The following is a 17568-nucleotide window of genomic DNA, read 5'->3' as shown; positions in this document are numbered from 1 at the left end:
TAATTTTCCTCATTAACTGACCTTCATGTCTTAAAGTAATGACGGACTGTCATTTCTCTTTGCTTATTTGAGGTGTTCTTGCCATAATATGGACTTGGTCTTTTACCAAGTAGGGCTATCTTCCGTATACCACCCCTACCTTGTCACAACACAACTGATTGGCTCAACCGCATTAATTTCCACAAATGAACTTAAGGCACACCTGTTAATTGAAATGCATTCAAGGCGACTACGTCATGAAGCTGGTTGAGATAATGCCAAGAGTCTGCAAAGCTGTCAAGGGTGGCTACTTTGAAGAATCTCAAATATAAAACATATTTTGATTTGTTTAACACTTTTTTGGTTACTACATGATCCCATAGTTTATGTCTACTATTATTCTACAATGTAAAAATAAAGAAAAACTCTTGAATGAGTAGGTTTGTCCAAACTTTTGACTGGTATTGTACGTGCATACGTGAATCCACACATTTGTTAACTCACAGAGGGTGAGACGTCCTCGTCGTACTTCTTGAGCTGGTTCATGAACTCCAGGTGCTTCTTCTCCTCCTCCAGCTGTGCCACGCTCTGCTCACTCTTCTGCAGCTTCTGCTGGGTGTTGGCCAGCTCGTCCCTCAGCCACTGGTTCTCCTGGCACAGCCGACGCACCTGGGCTCGCAGCTTCTGCTTTTCAGACTCCACCGCGTTTAAGTGGTTGGACAGGGCCATCATCACCTGAGGAGAAGAGGGGAGGAGGTTATCAGACCACTGCACATCAGTAGCTGTCCATGGTTCTCTTCAGTCCGCTTTCATCTTAGTTCTCCCTGGTTCCTCAGATGGAGAAATAGCATGAGGAGGTAAGAGAACAAGGCAATGGCAGAGAGAGCCTTGTGAAAGACAGAGACCCTAACAGACAACTAGCTGTGTTAAGGGTGAATCATGATGACTGATTTCCTAAGCTTGGTCTAATATACTGTAGGTTAAGTTGCTGTGAAATATAAATACCCTCAGAAGTTGAAGCAGCAACCAACTTGAGTCATTTGCAGAGAATCTGATCCCAGATCTGTTATACTGTCTACCTCTAGCCAATGGTCATTTTAACACCAAATACATTTTGAAGACAGCATTAAATAGACGTGGGACCAAACTACTCAGCTCCTCCCTCAGCTCACATACCTGTGCTTCTCCAAGGCCCAGCTCGATCATCTCCACAGACTTGCGCAGAAGGCTGGACTTCTCGTGCACCAGGTTAGCCTCATCTTTCTTCAGGCACTTGATGGTCTCCAGCAGGCTGTGCAGGATGGAGTTGTGCTCATTCTTCAGTGCCTCCAGGCCCTGGATCACCAGCTTGGTGTTGGAGATTATCTCCTCCTGGGACAGTTTCTCCAGCTTCTCTTCCCTTGGGTACACCATCGTGGACATCGTCTAGTCTACCGTAAGGGGGACCTGCGGGAGAGGAAGGGGGGAAACAGAGGAGGACAAGGGTGGGTTAATGTCTTGGAAGAGAGGATATATATATATATATATATATATATCTACCTCTCTCTATGGTTGCAAAATTCCCATAACTTTCCAAATTTAAAGAAAACTTGGTTGGAAGACTCCCCGGAATCTGAAGTTTTGCAAGGTAGATGGGCCCACTCAATGTCAGGTGAAAGGAAATGTCAATTAAATAAAACTATGCATCCCAGTGGGGCAATTATTGCAGGGCATATTAGAAGACAAGTAAACAACACATTTGATTAGTATTCCAACACAGCAGAGTTTATTTACACAGAGCCTATTAAGCCGGGCGTACAATACATAATTATGGCCCCGATTTAGCTATCGCAGAGAAGTTTGAGATCCAGCGTCAAAATCCCCATGACGTTGCCGACACTCGTTTAATGCGAGGAGGTCAGAGACACAATCTGAGGGCTACCAATCCCATCTGAGCCTCCCCAGACGTCCCAATATTTTAATAACATGTTAGATAAAAAATTGAACATCGGCACAAAATCTGCAATACTCTTGTAGTATGAGATGTGCAACTGCAAGTTGAGAACTGTGATGAGCAATAGCTAATGAGAGCACGCCAGAGAGGAACCCAAATATGATGAAGTTGTATCGCATCACCCAGAATGTGTAGACTCTTGAACAGGAGTGATGACTACTATGTGTTCGTACTTGCCTTTAACCAAAGAGTCAAATCGTTACATCTCTGAAGTTCAATCTAAATCACAGTGTTTTCGCGAGACAGCGTGGCATCGAGAATTCTCACGACCAGGTGAAGAATCTTGTATTAAGTGACCCCCGTCTGTACAACATTGTTTTAATGTGCGCACCACTACATTGGCAGGACAAAAAAACGACAGGAAAGACGGTTGTTTAAATTGAGAGGCTCGGCGATGTTAGGATTTTGAAAGCGGGGTAGTGTACACCTCGCATAAGCCTAACAGTCCCTATCCAGAGAGAGACGGGAGAGGGTTTGACTTGATTGAAGTTCCAGAGCCAAAGCACAGCACCTCCTTCACTTCCCATGCTATCCATGTCAAAGTTTTAAAGCCTCAACCTCTGGCCTCAATTACAACGGATTCAATCTTCACACTACTGATCAGTGCGCACTGTCTCAGCAGTCAGTGTCAGTCAGGTATGACAAGAGTGGAGCTGGGTAGTGTCAAATCTATACTGAACAAAAATATAAAACGCAACATATTAAGTGTTTGCCAAGATAATCCATCCACCTGACAAATGTGGCATATCAAGAATCTGACAAACAGCATGATTACACAGGTGCACCTTGTGCTGGGGATAATAGGACACTAATACACTAATAGGACACAATACCACAGATGTATCAAGTTGAGGGAGCATGTAATTGCCATGCTGACTGCAGGACTGTCCACTAGAGCTGTTGACAGATAATGTTATGTTAATTTATCTACCATAAGCTGCGTCCAACATTGTACCATAAGCCACATCCGGCCACCTGGACAGCTGATGAAAATATGGGTTTTCACAACCGAAGAATTTCTGCACAAACAATCAGAAACCGTCTCAGGGAAGCTCATCTGCATGCTCGTTGTCCTCACCAAGGTCTTGACCTGATTGCAGTTCGGCATCGTAACCGTCTTCAGTGGGCAAATGTTCAGCGTCGACGGCCACTGGCACGCTGGAGAAGTGAGCTCTTCACGGATGAATCCCGGTTTCAACTGTACCCGGGCAGATGGCGTGTATGGCGTAGTGTGGGGGCAAGCGGTTTGCTGATGTCAATGTTGTGAACAGAGTGCCCCATGGTGGCGGTGGGGTTATGGAATGGGCAGGCATAAGCTATGTACAACGAACAAAATTGCATTTTATCAATGGCAATTTGAAAGGACAAGAGATCCCGTAACAAGATCCGCCGCCATCCCCTCATGTTTCAGCATGATAATGCACGGCCCCATGTCGCAAAGATCTGTACACAATTCCTGGAGCTGAAAATATCCCAGTTCTTCCATGGCCTGCATACTCAGACATGTCACCCATTGAGCATGTTTGGGATGCTCTGGATTGACGCGTACAACAGCATGTTCCAGTTCCCGCCAATATCCAGCAACTTCTCACAGTCACTGAAGAGTGGGAGAACATTACACAGGCCACAATCGACAGCCTGATCAAACCTATGCGAATGAGATGTGTTGCGCTGCATGAGGCAAATGGTCACACCAGATACTGACTGGTTGTCTTTTTTTCTTTTAAAGCTATCTGTGACCAACCGATGCATATCTGTATTCCCAGTCATGTGAAATCCATAGATTAAGGCCTAGTTAATTTACTTATATTGACAGATTTCCTTATATGAACTGTGACTCAGTAGAACATTTGAAATTGTTGCATGTTGAGTTTATATTTTTGTTCAATGTAGATTTAAAAAAAAACATGAACACAAAACATCCATCTACAGCTCAGTGGCTCAGTGAACCCGCCCTTCACAGTGACAGGCAGGCACGATGTCACCTCTCTGCTCCAGTCATGACACAGTAAGCGTAAGACTGAGGATGCGTGACTGACAAATTAACAGATTTTCTGGACATACAAGAAGAGATGAAAGGATTCAGAGACTTCATCAGTAAGATGGGTCATTGGGGCTGTTCAAATTATGCCATGACTAACAAATGTACTCGGATTAGGCTAGGCTACTAACTGCACAAAGTGAGTCACTACTGCAGCTTTAATGAGTAGCCTATGCAAAACATTACTCACTGTTCTGTGTGGCCTTGATAGAAGAATGTTAGAACCAGCCTTATCACAGATAACCACAACGGCAAAACAATTAAGAAAATTGTATGCAAAAACAGACAAGACAAAAATGATTTACAAACTATAGGCCTGTAGGCTGTAACACTGGCCTTGTTTACTTCTCAGCTGCTCTTATTCTTATAATTTGTATAGACTTCATGTACACTACAGTATGTGGAAGGTGAACTTGTCCATAGACCTGCTTTCCCTGATGAACAGCCGTGGGGGAGAATGGGATAGGAGAATTCTAGTGGATAGGCAAATTCTAATGGATAGGCTGGCAGGCGGGAACGCTTTTGGGCCAATCCCAATAACACCAGGTTCAGAGCAGGACAGGGCTGCAGTTGGCCGGCTGTGGACACACAGATTAGAGGTTGACCAATTAAATCGGCATGGCTGATTAATTAGGGCCGATTTCAAGTTCTCATAACAAATCGGTAATCTGCCTTTTTGGACACCGATTACATTGCAATCCACGAGGAGACTGCGTGGCAGGCTGACCACCTGTTACGCGAGTGCAGCATCAAAAGGACCTCGTGGCTACAAGGAACCAAGGTAAATTGCTAGCTAGCATTAAACTTATTAAAAAAAACAATCAATCTTCACAATCACTAATTAACTACACATGGTTGATGATATTACTAGGTTAACTAGCTTGTCCTGCATTGCATATAATTAATGTTAATTTATCATCGAATCACAGTCTACTTCAACTTCGCCAAACGGGTGATGATTTAACAAAAGCGCATTTGCGAAAAAAAGCACAATCGTTGCACAAATGTACCTAACCATAAACATCAATGCCTTTCTTAAAATCAATACACAGAAGTATATTTCTTTAAACCTGCAAATTTAGTTAAAATAAATGTTGTTAGCAGGCAATATTTACTAGAGAAATTGTCACTTCTCTTGTGTTCAGTGCAAGCAGAGTCAGGGTATATGCAGTAGTTTTCGCCGCCTGTCTCGTTGAACTGTGTGAAGACCATTTCTTCCTAACAAAGACCGTAATTAAATTGCCAGAATTTTACATAATTATGACATAACATTGACGGTTGTGCAAACTAACAGCAATATTTAGACATAAGGTTTCCACTCGTTCGATAAAATACGGAACGGTTCCGTATTTCACTGAAAGAATAAAGTTTAGTTTTCAAAATGATAGTTTACGGATTTGACCATATTAATGACCAAAGGCTCGTAATCTAAGTTTCATTATTTATTTGAGACTAAATTGATTATGTATTATATTAAGTTAGAATAAAAGTGGTCATATATATATATATATATATATATATACATATACATACACACACACAAAAAATTAAAATAGTAAAATCTAACGATTAAATCGGTATCGGCTTTTTTTGGTCCTCCAATAAAATCGGTATCGGCGTTGAAAAATCATAAAATCGGTCGACCTCTAACACAGATGGAGCCTTATGAAGGGTATCTGTCTAATGCCAGGCTGTGGACTTCAGTGACAGGAAGGCATCCCGCTGCCTGACTGAATGACTGGCTGGCTGACTCAGTCATGGATAGCGGACGGCATGAATCATGAGCAGTTGGAGGAATGAATGGTCAGGTCACTTAAAATGACATACAGTTGAAGTAAGAAGTTTACATACACCTTAGCCAAATACATTTAAACTCAGTTTTTCACAATTCCTGACATTTAATCCAAGCATAAATCCCCTGTCTTAAGTCAGTTAGGATCACTGCTTTATTTTAAGAATGTGAAATGTCAGAATAATAGTAGAGAGAATTATTTATTACAGCTTTCATTTCTTTCATCACATTCCCAGTTGGTCAGAAGTTTACATACACTCAATTAGTATATGGTAGCATTGCCTTTAAATTGATTAACTTGGGTCAAACGTTTCAGGTAGCCTTCCACAAGCTTCCCACAATAAGTTGGGTGAATTTTGTCCCATTCCTCCTGACAGAGCTGGTGTAACTGAGTCAGGTTTGTTGTCCTCCTTGCATACACAAGCTTTTTCAGTTCTGCCCACACATTTTCTATAGGATTGAGGTCAGGGCTTTGTGATGGCCACTCCAATACCTTGACGTTGTTGTCCTTAAGCCATTTTGCCACTTTGGAAGTATGCTTGGGGTCATTGTCAATTTGGAAGACTCATTTGCGACCAAGCTTCAACTTCCTGACTGATGTCTTCAGATGTTGCTTCAATATATTGTTGCTTCAATATATTCACAATTTTCCTCCCTCATGATGCCATCTATTTTGTGAAGTGCACCAGTACCTCCTACAGCAAAGCACCCCCACAACATGATGCTGCCATCCCCGTGCTTCACGGTTGGGATGGTGTTCTTCAGGTTGCAAGCCTCCCCTTTTTTCTCCAAACGTAAATGGTCATTATGGCCAAACAGTTATTATTTTATTTATTTATTTTTGTTTCATCAGATCAGAGGTCATTTCTCCAAAAAGTACCATCTTTGTCCCCATGTGCAGTTGCAAACCATAGCCTGGCTTTTTTATGGCGGTTTTGGAGCAGTGGCTTTTTCCTTGCTGAGCGGCCTTTCAGGTTATGTCAATATAGGACTCATTTTACTGTGGATATATACCTGTTTACCTTGTACCTGTTTCCTCCAGCATCTTCACAAGGTCATTTGCTGTTGTTCTGGGAATGATTTGCACTTTTCGCACTAAAGTACATTCATCTCTAGGAGACGGAACGCGGATGATCGGACGGAACGCGGATTCATCCCAAGGATGAACCAGACTTGTGGAGGTCTACAATTTTTTTTCTGGGGTCTTGGCTGATTTCTTTTGATTTTCCCACGATGTCAAGCAAAGAGGCACTGAGTTTGAAGGTAGGCCTTGAAAAACATCCACAGGTACACATCCAATTGACTGAAATGTCATTTAGCCAATCAGAAGCTTCTAAAGCCATGACATAATTTTCTGGAATTTGCCAAGCTGTTTAAGCCTACACAGGGTGCCAGTCGTAAGACTGTGCTATATTATTAAAGAATATGTTGGTAGTAAGGCATTAAGGTGTTTCAAGTCTTTGAGGTCACTGTTCCTGCAACATTGTTTTGACCACATTCACACTTTCTTATGGTTTAAACATATTGCAGATGGTTGTTGTAGAGCTAACTGATCTGTCAAAAGTGCCTGAAGTCCCCAGTACAGAAAGGAGCAGAGTATGACCTTAGAAAATGTCACAGTCCACATGTCAGTAGCCCAGTTCTGACATTTTACCTTAGTATGGGTGTCCAATCAAACATCTTTTGACCAATGGGTAAAATGTTTGTGTAGATAGTCATCTAAGAAAACCAGTGACCCAACCTTATGTCTCTATCATAATCCGTTTTAAAAGTGACAGGCTCACCGTTGAACTTGTTATCTTGCGTCTCGAATCCGGAGGACATAAAACAATAGAGGTGTGTGTGTGTGTGTGTATGTATATATATATATATATATATATATATATAGCTCTCAGCAAAAAAAATAACGTCCCTTTGTCAGGACCCTGTCTTTCAAAGATAATTTGTAAAAATCCAAATAACTTCACAGATCTTCATTGTAAATGCAGTTAAATTGCAACGAGAGGACACTGTCTAGACATACACTACATAACCAAAAGTATGTGGTCACCTGCTTGTCAAACATCTCATTCCAAAATCATGGACATTAATATGGAGTTGGTCCCCCTTTGCTGCTATTCCAGCCTCCACTCTTCTGGGAAGGATTTCCACTAGATGTTGGAACATTTCTGCGGGAACTTACTTCCATTGAGCTACAAGAGCATTAGTGAAGTCGGGCACTGATGTTGGGCGAGTAGGCCTGGGTCGCAGTCAGCGTTCCAATTCATCCCAAAGGTGTTCGATGCGGTTGAAGTCAGGGCTCTGTGCTAGACTTTATACACCTGTCAGCAACAGTTGTGACTGAAATAGCCGAATCCACTAATTTGAAGGGGTGTCCACATACTTGTGTACATAGTGTATCTCAGAAGGGCCAGGCCATGAATGAATAGGAAACAAGTCTCAAAATGAAGCCAGTCAGCAGACAAGAAGAAGCATGTTTATAGGAGTGCTGGAATTGCCTACAAAATGTACAGAAAGAGCGTGGTGGCTTACAAGGTGCTTGTAAGGTGCTCAAGGTGTGTTTACTTTCAAGACAAGAAACCTGCAAAACCTGCTTCTTTGCAACTACAGGCTAATCCTGTAGGCTAATGAAATACCAGGTGACTCCAGCAGTAGCATAGCCAGAACCGCTGACTTCTACACTTTGCCATTGAGCAAAGAGAAACATTTGCAGTTTTATAGCTAATCTCATGCAATTCTACACATTTTGCCATGAAGCTGAGAGAAAAGGGTGGCGTTTTAAAGCTAATTAAAGTTCAATTATAGGTGTGTGTTGACGGTGATAAAGGCAATGGATTATGAGCAGTTGTGTTTGCTAAGTGAACAAATGAAGTAGGCAGTGGCATGGTGCATATAGCCAAAGAAGGGCAGTAACATATGCCTTAATGCAGTCATATTTGTGGCTTGTTGGGGGTGTGGCTTTCAGTTTATTTTTGGCCACCCATCCCATGAGAGTGAATGTCATTCAAGTTAATCTGAATGTCATTTCAGTGCACTGCTATGAATTCTGATGGTGTTTGCGTGTTTAGGTAAAAATAAATACATGTCCCATTTGGAACATTGACAAGTAGAGCATAAAAAAAAAACTTTTTGTTGTTGTTGCGCAATGTGATTGGGTGGGCCTGACTCCCCAGTGGGTGGGCTGGACTCCAGTAGTTTGACTTCTTATCGAAGGTTAAAACGTCAGTGGCAGAGAAGGATGTGGCTGTGTGCGAACAATAACTTTGCATAGGCTAGTAGTCTATAGGCCTTATCTTGCTTTACAAACAAAAGTACTGTATAAATTCCCCTTGCTTAGGCCTAGGCTATATGACAAAGTTCTACCTGAACAGAAAATGACAGTCAAACTAAGCCAGGAGGAGCCAAACGATTAGGGTAGATTTTGAAATCAACTGCTAACACACACACACGCGCAAACACAAACTTTAATCCAGTGAACAGAGGAGAAGGGGGATTTAGAAAAACCCTGGATAGAGTGAGAGAATATTACAAGCCTCTCACCAAGGTTGCACTGAAAGGAAAAAAAAGGTATTACAAACACGAAACAGCAGTGCCACAGAAGCTACGGCGATGTTTCTGGTTGATGTGGTGCTCAAAGCTTCTACTTGCCCAAGCTAATATTTCTATGCTATTTGAGCTCAAACGATGAAACACATTCACAAATCAGACTGTTGGGGCTAATAAACTCCCACTGTGAGACGCAGTGGAGTGCCACTGCTATGGATAAAAGGATACACGTCTCAGAGGCTCACAGCAGTGACAGACTAACCAGGGTCTCAGACAACAACAAAAAAGGCGTGAGCTATTGTTTCAAGCTCCTCAAGCGGTAAGGTATCACTGTGCAACAGTGTAAGAACAAAACCCCTTGAGGTATGATTGCTCTATCAAGGACTTCTAGCTACTCCAGTAAATGGGTATGAGATCATCAAGAGCAGTGAAAGCTCAAACAGAATTCTTACTGGTATGTAAGGACTCCTCTAGAATCCAACCGTTTAAAATGCAAAATAACCAACAAAAAAAAGGGGTTTGGGAGGCAAGTTGAAGTTTGTCATGAGTATTTCCCAGGAAGCAGAACTGAGCGATTTCTGTTAGATCAGCCAGTTGCAAAGTCAAAATTGCCTATACTATAAAAATGTATGAAAACATGATAATTTAAGGTTAGGCATAGCACTGTGGTTAAGGTTAAGTTTAAAATCAGATGTTATGACTTTGTGGCTGTACCAGCTAGTGACCACTCTGCAGTGCTGCCTCCAGTACTGGAGTCATCCCAATAAATGCCAACCTGCGTTAGGGAGGGGGGTAAGTGGATGGTGTAGTAGGGTAAGCATTAGACAATCACATACCAGAATACATTTCTAGGCCTAGGCTATATTCCTTCCAAACAAGTGTTTTTTGGGGTTTTTATTTTTTTTGTTTACAATGTGACCTAGTCATTACCATTGATTACCAGGTACTAGGTGGTGTAATAGATGCAAGCAAGCTAGCGTTCATGACCTTTTTCCATACCAGCACCAGAGGGTCTCCAGTGATTATGGTAAAGTAGGCTCTAGTGCAGGGCTCTCCACCCTGTTCCTGGAGAGCTACCCTCCTGTAAGGTTAGTTACAACTGGGGTTGAAACAAACTGAGTCAGCTTATCAAAAAGCTAATTATTAGAATCAAGTTGCACTAGATTAGGGTGGAGAGAACACCTACTGGAGGATAACTCTCCAGAAACCGGGTTGGAGTGCCCTGTTCTAAGCGCAATTTTATTTGGGGGGGGGGGGGGGGGGGGGAGTGTGTCTCCATCACCCAGGGTGACACGAAAGACTTGTGAGCAGAATCAACAACCTCTGCATAATCAAAAGTTGCTTTGTAAGGTGTTAACTGCGGAAGATGTTAGTCCATGTGCACAGTTAGCCATTGTTATATAAAATGACACCCTCAAGTCAGAGCAGGTCTGTAATCCCCTATCAGGGTGCCAAGGAATTCCATTGTAGGTTTATCTGAGGCAATGAGGTTTGCACAGTACAGTAGCTACTACAATAGTCTGCGGGCATGCTTAGACATGCTAACACCTATAAGCAAAAACACAGACTATCACGCGCCACTCCTAATGAGAAAGTGATGCTCGTTAGTAACACCACACTGCAGGACCCTGCATGATAGCCTACTCCTGCCCATATGTAGGCTAAAGATTTACTAGTTCTGTTAATAAGCAGATGGGATAAGAAAAGTGGGAGATGGTGGCCCATGTGCTAATGATGATGATATCCAAGCAGTTCAAGCAAAGTAGCTACATTGTAGAAGAAAGGTAAGATGAATCAAGTCCTACATAATTATCCTGATGCTTACATCTAACCTAGTAACAAACTTTACCGATATATAACCTAGGTTGAATCTAATCACACAGAAGAAAATCAATGAGTATAATTTCCATCAGAACATTCTTCAGGCAAAATACTAGGCTAAATGACATGTTGGCAGTATTTTGCTAGACATGACACTAACCAGACATACGGTTATCAAAACATCTAAAACATCTCCCTGGTGTTTTTAGTTAACTTGACATGGACGACGTAGAAAGGCCCACATCTAAACATTCCAGCAGAAAAATAACCAGACGCAGCGAAAACCATTTAAAACGCTGAGAAAATGTGTTTCATAAGAAACCTCATACCAAAATGTCCTGGTCTGAGAGTGATTCCTAAACACCGGCACTAAACACAATCTATTAAGTCCCTGTACCGATAATATGTACCGACGTTGAAATGAAGCCAACTCAGTGGACCAGAAAACCAACCTCCGTTTCGGCAACAGATGATCAGATCCTCAATCACTCGGCACAGGGAGAGGCTGATGAAATAATGACTCCGTCACCAGCAATACACCCCGAGCACAGTCACCGTAGCAACAGCATCACAGAAAGACAAAGGTTAATCCAAACAGAAAGAGACTGAGTGAGACTCCTTGGGATGAGGGAAGAGAATCACTGAATGAATGGAAACAGCTAGGCAGGGATAGAAAGGAAGGAGTGTGTGTCTGTGGTGGAGAGGATGGGAGAGCTCTGTGCCTGCAGGACTGTGACCTTCCCACTGACTGAGAACAGCCAGCCTCAGCATGTGGTTACGGAGCAGGCATCAGAGTGTGGAGCCCCACCCTCACAGAGGAGCAGGTCAGGTGGGGGTAGGGGGAGGGGAGAGGGAGCTGTCCTGATCAAGAGAGCAGACACTGCCTCTGCTCTGCAGCCACCACCATGCACAAAACACGAGCAATATTGGGACTCTGCATGCACAGGTTTGGGCACGTTTGCCAGTTCACATTCGCATACCATTATCCAGGTGGAGTAAGTTCATGCAGACATAATGCAGGCTATTTAACAAAAACAGACATTCAGGCCACAAAGAATACACAAACACTTAGCCTAGGCTACAGTAGGCTAACTACAATTTTTCTTCAATCACAGTATTCTCAAAATAAAGCTAGTAGCAGTGCTATTTTGGTTATTATAGTTTGACATTCTGCATCAATAATATGGGCAACATTTTATTATTGATAATGAAAGGAGTGGAAATGTTGTTCTCTTGTCATATAATTGCTACATTTAATATAAATATAGCATTAAAAATCATTTCCCAGATATTTTTGGGGGGGCTATTGGCTGCACAGATCAAGGTCACTGGCTTATATGGAGTCCCGCTGCAGAATTCTGTGGTAGCCATGCTGGTTAATTTTGCCTTGAATTCTAAATAAATCACTGACAGTGTCACCTGCAAAGAACCACCACACCACCTCCTCCATGGCGGGAACCACACATGCAGAGATCATCCGTTCACCTACTCTGCGTCTCACAAAGGCACGGTGGTTGGAACCAAAAATCTCACATTTGGACTCATCAGACCAAAGGACAGATTTCACCGGTCTAATGTCCATTGCTCGTATCTCTTCATCTTATTGATGTCCTTTAGTAGTGGTTTCTTCGCAGAAATTTGACCATGAAGGCCTGATTCACGCAGTCTCCCCTGAACTGCTTTGCTTTATCTTGGCCAGGTCGTAGTTGCAAATGAGAACTTGTTCTCAACTAGCCTACCTGTTTAAATAAAGGTGGAAAAAAAAATGTTGATGTGTATGTTACTTGAACTCTGAAGCATTTATTTGGGCTGCAATCTGAGGTGCAGTTAATTGTCCATTTCTGAGGCTGGTAACTCTAATGAACTTATCCTCCGCAGCAGAGGTAACTCTGGGTCTTCCTTTCCTGTGGCAGTCCTCATGAGTCATTTTCATCATAGCACTTGATGGTTTTTGTGACTACACTTGAAGAAACTTGAAATTTTCCGGAATGACTGACCTTCATATCTTAAAATAATGAACTGTCGTTTCTCTTCGCTTATTTGAGCTGTTCGTGCCATAATATGGACTTGGTCTTTTACCAAATAGGACTATCTAATGTATACCACCCCTACCTTATCACAACTGATTGGCTCAAACACATTAAGGAAATAAATTCCACAAATTAACAAGGCACACCTGTTAATTGAAATGCATTCCAGGTGACTAACTCATGAAGCTGGTTGAGAGAATGCCAAGAATGTGCAAAGCTGTCAAGGCAAACGGTGGCTATTTGAAGAATATCAAATATATTTGTGATTTGTTTAACACTTTTTTTGGGTTACTACATGAGTCCATGTTTTATTTCATAGTTTTGATGTCTTCACTATTATTTTACAATGTAGAAAAATAGTAAAAAGAAACTCTGGAATGAGTAGGCGAGACCAAACTTGACTGGTACCGTATATTCCAGACCAACATTGCTCATTCTAATACTTTATAAATTTGTTACATTTATTTACTTTACCATTTTGGATTGTGTGTATTGCTAGGTATTACTGCACTGTTGGAACAAGCATTCCGCTGCACCTGCGATAACAACTAATAAACTTTTAGTTGATAGTGAGTGTTTGGGTGCAGGTTGACGTCTGTCTTGAATCTTGCCCTGGAGGCAGAACTGAGCGATTTCCGCCAGATGGGCCGGCTACAAAGTAAAAATTGGCTATATCGTAAAAATGTATGAAAAATTAAGACTGAAAAGCACATTTTTAGTTAAGGTGAGGCATTAGGGTTAGCAGTTTGGTTAAGGTTAGGTTTAAAATCTTATTTTATGATATTGTGGCTGGCTGATCCAGCTAGTGACCACTTCGCAAAGCTGCCTCCAGGGCAAGATTAATGACAATACATGTCAACCTGCTGTTTGGGTGTGGTACGCTTTAGCCTGACATCTCGGCTTTGAACTAACTCACCACCCATGATATAGCCAAAACATCAATAGGCTATGAGCTTACTCTGAAAATGACCATTTGTTACAACAATAAAGAGAGAGAACAGGAGCACTGCAAAAACAAGCCAGTTTGACTGAAACCAAGACCTCTGTACCATCTCTCCAGAGAAGCATTTCCTGTCCGCTTGCTCTGGCTGCTGAACACCAGTAGATCATTAAATCTTCCTGTTTACTGCACACACACACACATCTCTTCCTCCCCAGTGGTACCAGACACAAAGAAACGTCAGCCAACTGGGAGGGTGTGGCAGGACATGGGACAGCTGAGAGGGAAGTGCCCATGATACAGCTCCAATTCAATAATCTGCCCTATAAGCCCCTGCCAGACCGCTTTAGGGAAGGTTTGATGGGGTCTGTTTGAGGTAGGCTGGTAGACATTGTGCTCTCTGTAGTCTGTAGTGCAGACAGTGGCCTCACAGATAAAATATCAAAAGAGTTAAGTGTATTGCTAAAGCGAGCCAGATGTGCAGCAAATCAGATGGCACAGCATATTTGTTGGCTTCTCTGTACACGTATTGTTTGTTTACAATATAGTGATGGTTGGCTTCATATGCACAGATATGAAGACAGGCAAATACTGTGAGACTATTTGGGTGAAAGCTAATGCCGAATGTTATGTCATAACGCCTTACTCTTAAAACTAGTTAGCTAGATTCATTTGGTAATGGGCAGTAGCAGTGCTATTACCATTACCCCCCCCACCAACAAAAAGCCATATTACGACCGATGTGCTGTGATAACTAGATTGTTTGCTCTATAACCTTTAAATTCATATGCCTTGTGACCCGTGATATATAGGTCTAAAGGCCGACGCAATAAGACAGTGGCCGAATAAATTCAACCAAACCTTTGTTTTATCACAAAACTGGATAACAACCTCGGTCCAGTGAAGTACACAAAGCATATTGCATGTACAGTAACAGACAGTTACAATACCTACAGCATGGTCAAGCAAGTTAATGTTCCTAACATTTTCGGACCACTAAACTATTGATTTAGAACCACAGAGAGTTACCGTAAATCGCAAAGGAAACAGGAGCTGCCTCCACTATTCCAGCACCATTTCAACATCAAATCACCTATGCTTAGTCTAATACAGTGTCTTCACTGACATGTTCAACCTCTCCCTAACCGAGTCTAATACCTGCATGTTTCAAGCAGACCACCATAGTCCCTGTGCACAAGAAAGAGAATGTAACCTGCCTAAGTGACTACCGCCCCGTAGCACTCACGTCAGTAGCCTTGAAGTGCTTTGAAAGGCTGGTCATGGCTCACATCAACACCATCATCCCAGAAACCCTAGACCCAATCCAATTTGCATACCAACAGATGACACAATCTCAATCGCTCTCCCCACTGCCCTTTCCCACCTGGACAAAAGGAACACCCATGTGAGAATGCTGTTCATTGACTACAGCTCAGCGTTCAACACCATAGCGCCCACTAAGCTCATCACTAAGCGAAGGACCCTGGGACTAAGCACCTCCCTCTGCAACTGGATCCTGAACTTCCTGACAGGCTGTCCACAGGTGGTAAGTGTAGGCAACAACACATCTACCACGCTACTCAACACTGGGGCCCCTCAGGGGTGCGTGCTTAGTCCCCTCTGTTCACCCACGACTGTGTGGGCAAGCACAACTCCAACACCATCATTTAGTTTGCTGACGACAACGGTGGTAAGCCTGATCACCGACAACTGCTTAACCAATTAAAATGTTACACTGCTGCTACTAGCTGTTTATTATCTTTGCATAGTCCCTTTACCCCTACCTACATGTAGAAATTACCGACTAACCTGTACCCCCAAACATTGGCTCGGTACCGGTACCCCTGTATATAGCCTCAGCATTGTTATTTTGTGTAACTTTGTTTGTTTATTTTAACTTTTGTTTATTTAGTAAATATTTTCTTAAACTGGCATTGTTGGTTAAAGACTTGTAAGTAAGCATTTCATGGTAAGGTCTACTGTTGTATTCAGCACGTGACAAAATGCCCTTTTATTTGAGTAGCTAGCAAGCAACAAGACATGCCAAATAACCTAAAAACACATGTGGGCAAATCAATCAGATTTGACCATTCAGACAAGTCACATGGCCAGGAATCAGATTTGTATCCGAGGCTAGATTTCCTATTAAGGTGGTTTGAAATGTGGCTTGAAATATACAACTCCATGTGCTTTTTGGATGTGCAGGAAAAAGAACTGATTCGAATATGCAAATAAATAGATTTGGAGTCACTTCAAACTGCCATCGTGAACATGGCTTTAGCCTGAATCACAACCATTCCTGGAAGTATTGTGATGCTGCATCTCTTGGTTTAGAAAGTGATGACATAATGAGGAAAAAATATGTATAGGTGGCACTAGTCACAACCACTAGCTGCGTTCAGGGAACAAGGAACGGTTATCCAACAGGGAACTCTGAAAAATACAAGGTCAAATAATGATGTCCTTTATCTCGATGTCGGAGCTCTAGAAAGAGGTCCGAGTTCGAGTTGGATAACCGTTCAAATCACTTAAGTCGGAGATATTCAAGTTCCCAGTTGTTTTGAACGGGGCATTGATTGAGTACAGCTACGGCTGGTAGTGACTTTTCGTATCAGGTTAGGAGAGCATTTTCGCTAAGCCTTTTCCTAACCTTAACCTAATTCACCTAGTTAGCTAGGTTCATTATCTTAACCTGCTGCGTAAGTTCTTACCTGCTACGAAAAAGTCACTTCCAATCGTAGCTGTAGTAGTTATTCCACAGCTTGAACAATGACTAAATCTTTGGTTATACCACTTAGCAGCCTATTTTATCCATGAAGATTATAGGTAGATACTAGTACATACCTAATGCGATAAAATTGGTTGCTACAAAAACAATGCGAAATGCTTCACGCCAGTTCAGAGAAAGCTATCTAATGAATGTTTGCTAGCATCAGGCTAGACTGACACCACAACCTTTTTATTGAGAATAAACTGTAAATCACCAGCAAAACACAATAACGGAGTGACATGACTTATTCTAATAATATACGTTTATGGCAGTCACACGTTGACGTTAAGAAAAATAAAATTAATATCGAACTTGGACTCACCGAGAGCTGAGACTAACAGCTGGACCAGTCCCTTTAAATCCAAAATGTCCTCTGGAAACGCGTATGCTCCCAGCAGGCTTTGCGTGCGGGTAAAATTACGTCATATTTTGTTTTCACCAGTTTGCTGGGCGGAGCATGGGTTATTCTTCTTCTGTATATTGGCGTTCGCGCACTTTACCCACAGATAAGCTGTGTTCGAATACTCATTCTAACCGCACAAACCGTACTATTCGTGACGTAATTGAGCATGTAGTATGCTTAATGGTAATAGTATGAATAGAGTTAGTATGCCAAAAGTTCCCGGATGTCGTACTACATTCGCCAAAATACGAAG

General features: G+C 42.2%; 1 protein-coding gene across 6 annotated transcripts in view; it reads right to left on the bottom strand.

The window, feature by feature from the left end:
* Positions 1–17568, bottom strand: part of LOC120017479 (kinesin light chain 1-like) — a 48580-nt gene extending 31012 nt beyond the window's left edge. For 2 of the 6 annotated variants that reach the window (XM_038960257.1, XM_038960258.1), the window contains exons 1-3: positions 17235–17568; positions 1156–1425; positions 484–714 (exon numbers count right to left, since the gene is read on the bottom strand). In XM_038960257.1, the coding sequence (XP_038816185.1) occupies positions 484–714; positions 1156–1401 (477 nt within the window). In that variant the 5' untranslated portion in view covers positions 1402–1425; positions 17235–17568. The remainder of the gene's footprint in view (positions 1–483; positions 715–1155; positions 1426–17234) is intronic. The other 4 variants (XM_038960254.1, XM_038960253.1, XM_038960256.1 and 1 more) reach the window with 4 other exon arrangements.

The sequence above is a fragment of the Salvelinus namaycush genome, chromosome 22 (assembly GCF_016432855.1).
Source record: "Salvelinus namaycush isolate Seneca chromosome 22, SaNama_1.0, whole genome shotgun sequence".
NCBI classification, from domain to species: domain Eukaryota; kingdom Metazoa; phylum Chordata; class Actinopteri; order Salmoniformes; family Salmonidae; genus Salvelinus; species Salvelinus namaycush.
Note: the sequence above shows the minus strand (reverse complement) of the source record. Positions and strands in the feature narration are given on the sequence as shown.